The 12835-nt window shown below is 35.9% G+C and overlaps 1 protein-coding gene across 38 annotated transcripts in view; it reads right to left on the reverse strand.

Moving 5' to 3' along the window:
- NRCAM (neuronal cell adhesion molecule) overlaps positions 1–12835 on the reverse strand; it is a 146453-nt gene that overhangs the window by 24877 nt on the left and 108741 nt on the right. For 20 of the 38 annotated variants that reach the window (XM_074539880.1, XM_074539876.1, XM_074539888.1 and 17 more), the window contains 8 exons: positions 11007–11204; positions 10824–10894; positions 9657–9882; positions 9250–9365; positions 5593–5797; positions 5311–5433; positions 4095–4271; positions 2983–3018 (listed from right to left, as the gene is read on the reverse strand). In XM_074539880.1, the coding sequence (XP_074395981.1) occupies positions 2983–3018; positions 4095–4271; positions 5311–5433; positions 5593–5797; positions 9250–9365; positions 9657–9882; positions 10824–10894; positions 11007–11204 (1152 nt within the window). The remainder of the gene's footprint in view (positions 1–2982; positions 3019–4094; positions 4272–5310; positions 5434–5592; positions 5798–9249; positions 9366–9656; positions 9883–10823; positions 10895–11006; positions 11205–12835) is intronic. The other 18 variants (XM_074539882.1, XM_074539877.1, XM_074539881.1 and 15 more) reach the window with 1 other exon arrangement.

Raw genomic sequence — 12835 nt, forward strand, 5'->3', positions numbered from 1 at the left:
AAACTTATTTTGATTCCATTTCAAGACTACCAGATACCAGTGTTGGCATGCATGCAGATTAGAAGTCCTTGCTTTCAAGTGTAAATGTTGACTAAATCAAAGAGAAAGTAAAAAGTGAAATGAGAAGGCTTGTGGAATGAGGCTGACATGCCATGCCATGACTCCCTATACTTCAGCTTACAAAAACCATGCATCCCTATGACTCTATTTTAACCAGCAACTTTCATTTCTACCACCGGCCAAACTGGAATTCTCTTCCTTCCTCTATAGGGCAGGTATTTGGAACTCCTTATGGAAAAGGACAGAAAAGACTTGACTCCTGTGATCACCTGAGTCACCTTGCAGGTGCTACTATAATTATTTTATATGTAATTGGGTTATTCCCCCATTTTTCTCACACCTCTGTTACCTTATACCTGTAGTTAAATGCCAATATCTTAATGGTAATACTAGGGCATGCTTAGTATCTAACACTAGGTATAATAAATTCTGTTTTGCATATGAAGTTTTCAGACACATTTAGAATATAGCTTGCTAAGAAAAATTCTTTCTTTTTTTCTTTGTAGTATCATTAATTTGACCAATTTTAAGTAATTCATAACATCACAGTATTAGAAAGGAGAAATGACAGTGCAAGTCAAATAGGATTATCAACCATAATATAATAGCTTTTACATCTGGTAAATAACATCTAATGATTTACTTATGTAGGCTTGGGGCACTAAAAATATTGAATCTATTAAGATCCTTAGATTTACCACAGCAATATATCCCTCTGCACTTCAATTTATAGTTTTAGTGTGAGAAACTAAGTATGTCCCAAGTGGCAGAGCTCACTAAGGTTTAAATCATTTGAATTCCTCCAGGACCATGTGTCTAATGTATATGGCTGGCCAAGCTGCAGGTCTTCACAGACAGCTATCCAGTAGAAAACACCAAATGCAGAAATTTCAGTTCAGCAGTTTAGGCCAGCTGAATCTGGGACCTACTGTCTACTTAAATTCCAGGATCAGTGTGCTCAATCAAAAGAAAAAAAGGATAATTACATTTTCCTGGTAAGTTCTGCCCTCCAAGATTAAAAACCTGATATGTTTTAGAAAGACCACAAAATGGTTGTGATCTAAATTTGTTCTGGCTTTGGGTTGAAATTAATAAGAACTGTATAGACATATAGGCCCTCCTGCACTTAACAGAAAAAGGAAAGTTCACTGCTGGGTCCAGCTACTTTTTGAGCGGGGTGAGCACTTCTACCTTCCAAATCCACCCACTCATGAGACCAACTAATTTGGTGCTTGATGTTGATAATACGATCCTCCTTTTCCTTACTCGTGGTCCCTGACCAGTGGCAAAGCAGTTAACACGGTATTGTAGTAACCACTGAGAACATTCATCTCAGACCTGCAGCAACTCAGATGTCCTAACAGATGCCATGGCTTTGGTTCTGTGCTGTTTACAGGTCCAAGTCTTCATTGTAATTGAAAGAGCTATATGGTCCAGGAATATGTGAAAACTTTGAAACCATAAACAACATGGAACCAAACAAAGACATCTGCTTAGTTTTCAGAGAATTTGAGATGACAGCTCTGAAATGTGAGCTGCTCCAGCTAATCTTACAAATAAGATGCTTTCTGATAGCCACATACAGCTATAATTAGACCTCAGTTTCACACAGAGAATCCATTTTTCCTTGCATGAGTTTTTAGAGTCAACTATAAATAATGACAACTTAATTTACATTTCTGCTGCGCATTTCCAGGACTAAAGCCAGTTTGATTGTTCCAATCTGTGCTGACTTTTCAGCTATGGCTAGAGAAAATAGTAAAAAAAGACTTGCCATCAAAATAATTCCACAACTTCACACACTTGCCAGAAACACATCTGATATCAGAATACACTTATATATATTCATATAAAAGCATATATTATATATGCCCAAATGCAGGCATACATATACTTATATATTGTCTGATTTATACCAGACTGGGTGAATGAATTTCTTTCTTATGGCCATCATTCACAACACCTGATAATCATGTGAAAAGAAACTATATGTAAAATAATTTATGCTGTCTCTTCCAAGTTTATTAAAAATGTTCGATACTTCATGTACAGATTTTGACTTGTGATGTTTATGGTCTGAGAATCTGAGGCACAGGTGCTCATTAGTGTTGATGACACCTGTTATTCAATGACACCTCTGTATAGACAGATATTCCTGAGTTTGAGCTACCTCAGGACAACCTTTGCTTCTGACAATGAAGGTATCAAAATTCATTAAAACTGTGTGCAAAACTGCATCATAAAGAACTAAATATTACCAAAATTAATGAATAAGAATGATACTACCTTGTACTAACTAAAATATCCTCCAGTACTCACTCACAAGATCTGTGAACCTAAAACAGTGGGAAGACATTTGCCTGTCTATTCACTCTGATACTCAAACTGAGTAGACAGAGGGTATTGTCAGTCATCTGTCTCCTATGCACAGTTGGCTTGCAAATGAAGTAAATGTGTTCAAGTGGGTAGCAGTAATCCACAGTAAGAACAATATTGCAGATAGTTTTTTGAAACAAAAAAATGCACGTGGTCCAAGCAGTAAATGAATCTCCTTTGCAAAAGTGCTGTTTTTTCTACTCCAGCTAATCAGTGCTAGTGCACCTGGATCCTGAATATTTATGACAGCAACATACATCTGTTAGATGTTCAGAAATAATTAGACTTTGCTAAAGCAAAGCTAATGAATTCCCCTGGAACTCTGTGGCAAAACAAACAGATGAAAGGTGTTCATAAGCATTCTGGACTCCTTAAAAAAAACCCAACTAACCCAAACAAAAAACCTCCACAACTGTTTTCTTCCAGCCCTGATTATACTTTGTACAAAAATGTGTAGTCCAAGATTTTCTGTCCTTACCACTGCAATTTCCCCATTTGAAACACTGCAAAATCCACACATTAATAAATCATGCAGTTTCATTTTACCTTTGCCTGCACCTACAGCAGGATGGAGAATACCAGCTTAAGTGGAGGAAAACAAGAATAGGAACACTACATAATTAGATTCAACACCAAAGGAAACAGACACATATAATTTCACTATAAAAAGCATGCAGACTAGATAAAATGTATTAATTCAAATAAATTAGAAACAATCCATTTATGCTGAACCCTGACAGACTACAAGACAAAATGGCTGTACATGCATTTACAAAATTTTATTGGTCATGCTTGTTAGGGTGCAAGATTTAAAATAAATACAGTTCATATGCAAACTTAATATCCTCACAGAGAAATTGCATTGAATAGCAAATCATCTATGGCACTTCCAATAAACCATCATTTTAATGAGCATAAAAATATGTGAAAACATGTTACCAAAATAGACTTATTAATATTAAGATGATCAAAATGATAAAAAAGTTCCAAATTTCCTGTTGGCTTTAAATTATTCTTATTTTGTTAAGCATCCATATTTAATTAAAAAAAAAACTTCAACAAAGCTCTAGAATGGCTACAAATATAAAAATCAATTGTGATAGGATTTGACAATATACTTGGTAGGTTTTAAATACTATACAGTTACTTGGGGCCATAGATGACAAGTTTATTTCAACAGTTTCACAGTTTTTTGCCAGTTCTGTGAAAGCAATTTAGATTTTTTTGCATACTAAAAAAAAGTAAATAACTTCCTCTAATCACAAACCTGCATTATTCCAGTATTTTTCTCTGTAACCAAAGCTGGTCAATGATGCAGAACAGGTGAACAGACAATAACCACTAAAAATGTAAAGTTACACGAAGCTTGAAGCACAGAAAGGCCAATGCCTGTCTTAGAGGTTGCGGGTTGATACTAAAAGAAAAGGCTTTGTACCTTCTTGGGGGTTCCCACTACAGCAGAAAGCCTTTACATGTATTTTCTTTAAAAAAATTTAAAATACTTTATTGGTATATGACACATTTAGGAAAGCTCTAGGAAAAAAAATTACTTGGCCCTATTTCCTTAGTGGAAGGAAGCAATAGCAATTTTTAGATGTTTAATACAATCTGTAGTGGTTTTTAAACTCAAAGACTTTCCTTATACATACATATCTTACCTTCATCCATAATTGTTACTGCTTCCTCAGTTATCTGACTTCCTGATCCAACTGAAGTCTGTGCATTAAAGTAAAACTTGTACCGGGTGCTGTAATTTAAATTTTTTAATATCAAGCTGCTCTCGTTGGCAGGAATTCTTATCTCTACCAAGGGACCCAACTCATGTGTGTTGTTGACTGTTGTTACAAAAAAAAAAGAAAATACAAAAAAATTAGGAAACTCACACACACTGTCATTGTATTTTAAAAGGCTTTTGGTTTGTATGTTTGTTTTTTTTTTTTTGCTTGTCCCTGCATCTACACTTTCAAAAGAAAGTCACCTTTGTATAAAGGTGCCAAAATCCAACTGGGAGATAGGAAACACCAGCAAGTTTTTTAAGACCAGGTTTCATTCTCATAAATCTCTGAATCCAAAGCAAATGAGTTCAGTTCAAATCACCTGAATTTACGCAGCACTGAAGCCCTCCCTGACCACTGAAAAATTCTGAAACTCTAAGCTCAGTATGCTTAGGAAAAGAAAACATTGAAGCTCCTTGTGTCTAATGCCAAAGAACAGTGGGACTTGGTAAGTGGAAGAAAGTAAATTTCCTTTATCTGTTCCACGCACATGAAACTCTTTCCTTACCATGGTCACTGCTGAGTAATTTCTGGGCTAAGTAAACATCTGGGATATAAAAGAAGTGATTTAATAGCTCTGAGATGAGTAAATGGCATATTTATAAATTTTTCTTTCTAAGATTATTATACCAAGAAAATTGGAAAAGCAGACAACAATATAATTTGGCATACTTTGGTCTACTTCTAATAACATTTTCTCTGCAGTTAGAATACAGAATTTGTAAGTAGGTAGTATCTTGCATCTAACTTGGATGCCACTTATATGTAGGATCTCACCTTCATTTGTCTGTGAATTACGGTTTGAAGTAATGAAAGTAATAAAAATGTTAACCTTGTACTACAGCAAGAAAAGATTTCCAAGTACAGTCATCTATATTATCAAAATGTATTAGTCTTTTTCAAACTTGACATTTGCAATGCAATCATATCTTTTGTACATTATAAATTTAACATATTTTTTTCTTCATAAATGGATCATTATTTGGTAGATACATTGCCTAAGTTAGAGTTGTATCACAGAATCAAATAATGATTTGGGTTGGAAAGGACTTGAAAGATCAGAAGTCCAACCCCCAAAATATATTAATATTTAACTTACTTGGCTGAAACTTCAGTGTATATGATGTCAAAACACCATTTGGATGGGTGGGTGAACCCCACTCCAGAGTCAAAGAGTCCAATGTTGGGTTAGTAATCTTCAGAAAGGAAGGTGAACTAGGAACTTTTAAAAAGAACACAGAGTAAATACAAAGTAGATTAACTTTAAACCGGTCATTCATTATGAATTCTTAAGAATATTACTGTATTGACAGAGATTATTATTTTATGAAGTCCAAGTAAACCCCATTTAAGTTTAATATCTAGGGTTTTCATTTCATACCTCCTTCAGGGGTCTTAAATACTTTGTCTGGGCTTGCTGGTCCTTCTCCTTTACCATTAACAACTCTGACATTCAGCTTGTAGGAACTATAGGGCTCTAGCCCTGGTAACATTCCAAAAGTCTTGTTTCCCCTGAAAGTCAAGATCTTTTTTTCTACATGTCGTCTACTCCTTCTGGATAGACTCTGCACTTTCCAGTAGTAAACCTAAAGACAAAAAAAAGAAAAAAGTTGCAGTGACTGCTTAGCTGTTCTGATTTTCTAAACTCCGAGCTTTTCCATGAGTGTCCATGAATTATAGGTAGAAATAACTGCAATTTTAACAAGCTCAGGTTAGACACAGCATAGAGCTTTCCTGCTCCAGAAACAGACCTTGTCCAGAAACAGTCTACACAACTGGGTGCACACTACCACCTGCCAGTTCTGCCAATCCTCAAAACCAGTTTAATACAACTTTTGGTTGGGAACTACTTTGGTCTGTGATCATTCTCCTGCTATCCAGTCTTTCTGAGAGGCAGAAGTTCTCCATTCTTTCAGTAAGATGTCTACAGGCCTTTCCAAGCAGACTTGGACTTTGGCTCCTTGTTAGATCACATCCCTGACCATGCTAGTCCTTGATGTCAGATTACCTATAAATGGGGAAGAAATCAAAAGTTTTGACTTGGCTGGAAAAACACATAAGTTCTGAAATTACTCTAAGGTAACAGTACTGGAAAAATCTCCACCCAGGGATGGTAACACTGTTCCTCCAATTATGTGACAATTTGATCAGAGGAGAAAGCTGATTCTGGTGTCCATTGAGCTGAGTTTCTAAGAAACCACATATGAGCCTTAGAGGTGCTTTCCCTGCACTCTCTTTACTACACAGTCTCTCTACCATGGTAAATTGAAAGATATTAACAGCTGTCCCTCCAAAAGACTTGTGTTACTCCTGAGATTGTCAGCCTCAAATACATAATTGTTTATTTTTCACAGCATCATTATCATGCAAATATGATCACAAGCTAAAAATCATTAAGAAATCTAAATGAATAAAAAATCTGTTCCTATTCAGGCCAACTGCAACACACTAATTTAGGAACCTGGGATTTCACATAGGATTTAAAAAAAGGAGCTGTTAAGACTTGCAAAGCCCAGCTAGCTAGCTATAAAGCAATGTTGCACTTACATCAGCTTTTAACATACCATTTCACTCCAATCACTTTTAAATGTCACTATGTTTTACATGGTTTGAGTTAATGTTTTTCAATATTTCCAGCTGTCATCCTTTAGCTCTTTCTCTATTAGCTAGTGTAGAAAATCATTTACAAGCTAACAAAAATTGAAGTGTTGGTACTGAAAGCTATAGTAAAATAGAGTGCATCACATTTTCAATAATTTCTTCTTTAGTTTGAAAAGTTTTATAGTACTGCAGTATATTGAGTAATAGCTAGATTAATACAAGAGCAAAATATGAATTATGTGCTGCAGATTGCTGCTTAGTTACACATCTTCCTTTTTTGTTCAGACATTTGCCTTTAAGATGTGACTCTTTAGTCACTCTCTTAGTTCTCTCTTTGTTAAGAAATCTGTCCTCAGTGCAACACTATATATTGTGTATATTGGCTACTGACAAATAATTTCATTAATTAGGAAAGCCTGAGTATGCTGGTAGGATTTTGCTTCTGTGTTTACAAAGGGCTCATCATGTGCTTTGTAAGCTATGTCAATGATGAAGATGCTTCATCCATGAAAAGTTTTTAGTTTGTATTGAGAGAAAGCTTTTTAATAATAGCTACCCACTGGGTCTTATGATTTCTCATAGTCGTTAACCTATTTTGGCTTGATTTAGCTGTATTTGCAAAAATGATTTAAGGTATTCTTGCTGCATCTGCAACTTACTCAAGGAAATATCATTGTCACATCTTTCCTAGCCAGAACAGCAAAACTCAGTGGTGTAGTCTGCTGTCAATATTGTGGCTGTGAGCTTGTTTTATTTATTATTATCAAGTAACTTATTTGACCTTCAGTTTTGCTTAGCATTGTGTAATTGTATGGCTCTCCTCCCTACAGAAAAAAAATTATATCCTATATAGAGAAAGCATAACAAATTAAATAAAGGTGGTCATGACATGACTAAACCCCTAGATGACGTGGAAAGGAAAGTGATCCCATTAGTGATCACAGGCCAGAAGATAACCCTCAGACACTGAAAGTCAGAGGAAAAAAAGAAATATCCATCTAAATTTTGGATTATGCCAATTCATGCTAACCATGCTGTTGAACTTAACACCTGATTTACAGGCAAAAGTGTGTCTATGGATTTTGGTTTTGGGATCATTATCAATCTTTAATAGAAATTTTGTGATTTGGATTAAGAGCTTTAGTGTTGCTGTAACTTGATTAATAACTACCACTAATTTCACTAGATTCCAACTCTTTAATCCTCACATAACAGACATTTTCTTTTGCTTGCCCATTTCTGCATGAAATACCAGGTCGATGTAAAGCTGTCATCTAACAGATAAACATTTAAGAGACTAGTGAAGTCCTGTTTCTCAGCTGAGTTAATTGTGTTAGTGTGGCAAAGTAGCACACAAGCTACAAACATACATACTATGACATACAGAACTTACATGTCAGACAGTCTAAGTCTACCTGGATGGTGGTATTTTCTGCCAGGAAAGAGATACCCACATACCAGGAGCTCACATTCATGTGGTAACCAACTGAAGTTCAGTTTCAACGTTTTTAACTGCTCCATTTTATAAGTATGGTGTGCATTTATTCTCCTCCAAATACTCTTTACTGGTTTAATTTTTCAAATATTTCTTTTACCTCCTTTCACTTAAAAAGAAGTAGTTCAAATTAGTCTTAATCTAGTTCGAGCTAAGTAATCTGTCTTGTTAGAACACCCTTATGAGAATACTTACAGAGAAGCAAAGAAGGAATTACTTTGATTTTCTTCTATTGCTACATAGGATGTCAGTATATCCTCACTGAAGCAACTTCTCCCTATCCTCCAGGGACATCAGTTTGAAATCCTGAAGTCATTCTGTCTCCCCTTCTCTATTAAAATGCATTTTTTTTCTCCAGCACAGCATTTTCAGTTATGACCAAAGGCAGCACACTACCTTAGAATATTCTTCCTTCCATTATATGGGAACTCCAAATCTTCTGCCATTTCATTTGCCCTTAAGTTGAGCTTTTACACTGAGCTTTTTCCTGGCCTCCAAAAAGACACAGAACCCAGCATAAGCTACTAAGTGCCCAGTTACTCTGAATTAAAGATATGATTGATCATATTGAAGCAGAAAATCAGTAACCTTAGCATTACACCTAGAAGAGAGTCCTACCAAAACTAGTTCTTCACATCCTCTAAATTACTTTGGAAAAAGATCTGTAAAACTGATTTCTTACAATTTCTTAGCCTGGTTAACATGTGCAAGCTTGATTGCAAACACATGCCATTTTTCTTCAAGGACAATGTCACAGGAACCTAGTGCTACAAGGCTGGAACATTGCTGAAGTCTGTATGAATTTTATCAAGGCTTGCTCTTGTGAGCAGAACTTGGGAAAAGCACGAGTCCCCTCACGTGTCAGTTACTTCAATCTGGATACAATCTCATACAGGGAGACCATCTATTTTAACAAATAAGGAAGAGAATGACCGTACTTACTTTGTACCCTTGAAGGTGTCCTCGGACACTTTTTAGTGGAACTGGGTCCCAATGCACCTTTGCTAATGTGCTGTTAATAACATGAACCTGCACATTGCCTGGAGCAACCATTGGCACTGTGTGGAAAGGATGCAACAAGCACCTAGTTAGAATTAGAAACCACACAAACCGTTTTTTAGAATGAGTCTTTGCATTGTACTCATGGAACAGGTTAAAATGTTCCTATGTTTTCAGTATTGATACTACAAAGTAGCATGAAGCCTTTACTATCTCTGAATTGCTTCCTTTCAATTAAAAAAATAACTACTATATTCCCCATATCAATATTTCAGTATTTTAAATAACCATTCAGGCTACACATTTATCTCCTTTTAATTAGGATAACTGAGTCAAACTACAAAACTTACAGTCTTCCCCTGAATGTCCAATCACCTCTGATGGCTCTGGTGCATACCCCAAGTCATTTAAAGCTTGCACTTTTACTTCATATGGAACAAAAGTTGGTGTACCAGACACAATATATTTAGATACATTTGCAACTATAACAGATGTCCATTCATCGTCAACATCTTTCTGGCGCCAGCTGACTTTGTACTGAAGCCCTGGTCCATTAGACTGAAAACCTTTTAAAGGCTGAAATGAAAAGAAATATTTTTAAAAATATTCTGAAGCATCTGAAAAATTACAAATTAGAAAGAAGTACATTGTTTCTTTTATAGAATGTCACTGAAAATTTACATCTGTATTCTGCAACAGAGAAGCACTGCTGAAAGTTTTGCAATTCAGTTTTTACAGGAGGTCACTTCAATTGACCATTTTTTTTTCAGTTTTCACTTCTTGGTAAAAAGCACATTGAGTGATGTTGGTGATGTGGTGTAATTCTTACACAAATAGCACATTGTGACTTCTGAATATAAATTTTGTTTTCAAATATTTCCTAAGAAGTGGAAGAGAGAAAACCAGACTTGCACCATGTCCTTGTAAAGAGGATATAAATATTTCTTGCCTGAGAGGGCAAATTGATTACACATGGCTCTCCTTGAGCTCCTGTCATGATGGTAAGGGCATGATGGAAAAAACTTCAACCAAACCTTTCTAGTGGGAAAGTGCACAATGATTAGTTTATCATAATAGGTGACAGTAGAAGTAACATTCACATTAGTATTCACTCTAAAAGTTAGACTCTTCTTGACATAAACTTCCATTTATATTTTGAAGTTTTCCTAAACTGGCAGCAAAACATCCTGTATTACCTAATTATTGGCTTATCTTGAGAAATTACGCAGGGAAATATGCCCTCCACCTTTAACTTATTTTCATATTAAAAAAGAAAAAATCCATTTCTGATTTTTCAGAATCAGTTTCAATCAGTAACTGATTTTCATATTTTAAAAAAAATTAGTTTTTTCATGAAAATTATGATGGGGAATGTATGAATTTAATCCTTTTTCAAGAATATATTAAGCAGGTAATTGGGTATTCTCTTTTCTCAACATTGGTTCTAAAAAAAAAAAAAAAAAAAGCTACTCACAAACCTGAAAACAAATGAAATCTTGAAGAAAGACCCATCTTACCTCCCATGTTATTACCAAATTATCAGGTTCTGAGCCTATCCCCTGTACATTAGCAGGATTTTCATCAGGGCCTAAAAATAAAATATTAACACGTGAACAAGAATGGCTGCAGCGTGATTCCAAGCAAACTCAATGCTATTCATAGCAGGAATCAATCACGGGGAGGTGGGAATAATTATTTACTTGCAGATTTTGTCAGGTACTGCTCAGACGGCTCACTGGGCTGGCTCCTGCCAATCCTGTTGACGGCGATCACGCGGAAGGAGTAGTTGACGTAGGGAGACAGCTTGAGCTGCGCCGTGGTCTGGGAGCCAGGCACCTCCGTCTGGTAGCGCCACACGCCCGGCTCGTGCAGCGCGTCCTCGAACTCGATCACAAAGCCTGCAAGCAGCAAGCACATCCAACCTCACTTCACAACTCCAAACAGCCCCCCAGACAAGTACAGGCGCTTCTGAATGAGCTAGCCAGGAGGGATTGCTCCAACCAGGGCTTTCAAAAATCATGGAACTTGACATGTAAATACATAAACCTAAAACAAATCTATAATGTGGACATCAAAAGTAGAAATAAAGGTGAAACATAAAAAATTAAAAAATAAACTCTTAATTTTATCCTTTGCTACTGTCATTAATGCAGCTATCCCTCAGGCAACACATTATTACAAGAGCTCTCTGTCAGGTACCGGATTTTAATTTAATGGGAGCCCTTGAACTATCACAGTAAGGAAGTGGAATTTGACTGCCAAATGCCTTGTTCTTAGTTGTATCAAGCAGACAGCAGGCAATATCTGTACAAATTTAAAACTCCCTGAATATTCCATTTTCCCCAATGAAACTGGAATAATGAAAATCTATTTAAAGTCAAGAACCTATACTTGAGAAAGGTTTTTGAGAGCACTTTTCATTATCTTCAAATTAAACCAGAGAATGTATGTTCAGAAACTAAATTTCTTGAGAGTACTCTGTGTGAACATTATGATGATTACTGTTAAGACCTTACAAAGCATATAACTTCAGGGATAAATAATTTTGTAGAATTCCACAAAGAAAATCATATTCATTATGAAAGACAAAAGGACATATTTTTGCAGATGTGAAACAGCCAAAAAACCTTGCTGTAAGATATGAGATATGAATTCTTAGGAGGAAAGACTTAGGAGGAATTTTTAGGACACAATAAAAAAATGGGAAAAGAATGTACAATCTGAGTACATTCCACAGAACCTGGAGCATCAAATATTTACCTGGAGCATAAAATATTTGTGTGTTGTGTAACAAGAATTTCCTCTATCTCATTGTGTGGGTGGAGACAGAATATGACTTAAGATTGATCCTGTTCAGACTACTAAAAAAATTCTTCTAAATTTCTTTTAGAAGAGTATTTACAGCACCACATAGAAAAATGCACAACAATTTGAGGAGCAAGATGTAAAAGAGGAAAGTAGTACTAATCATAGCCTTCTGGCAGGCAGATTTCATTCTGACCTAAGCAGTAAGAGAAAGAGGGAGAATTGACCCCAAATTACTGTCTGAACTACCGCTGCATTTGTGTGCTCAGTGATACAGGTCTTGGGATGGGATGCCTCCTGGACAAAGCCTTGCTGAAAAGGTGAGAATATTACATGCCAAAAAGGTTTTCATTACTGCTTTTTGCTTCCCTGGCCACTAGCCTTCTGCCTGCAACTCTAGTAGAATAATTTATAGGAAACTTCAAAGGAAAAAAAAAAACTATCTGAGCTTTCAGAGAGATTCTAGCATGCCAGTCATACTGTGCAAACAGATCACTCCTAATGAAGTGCAATCCCTGAGTCTTCAACTGCACTTTGAAGTGATAGCAGCAGCAAAAGAAATAGGTTTACTCAGGAAGCAAATGTCTTATTTTGCAGCATCTAAGAAGACCATGCAGCAATATAAATTGTATTATAATTAAACCCAGCATTATTTAGTTAGAAGAGTTCAGTTTTCAATATGAGAGTGCATGCAGTAGATCACTCAAGAAAAACTTACAAGAGA

The sequence above is a fragment of the Zonotrichia albicollis genome, chromosome 4, assembly GCF_047830755.1.
Source record: "Zonotrichia albicollis isolate bZonAlb1 chromosome 4, bZonAlb1.hap1, whole genome shotgun sequence".
In the NCBI taxonomy this organism is placed as follows: Eukaryota; Metazoa; Chordata; class Aves; order Passeriformes; family Passerellidae; genus Zonotrichia; species Zonotrichia albicollis.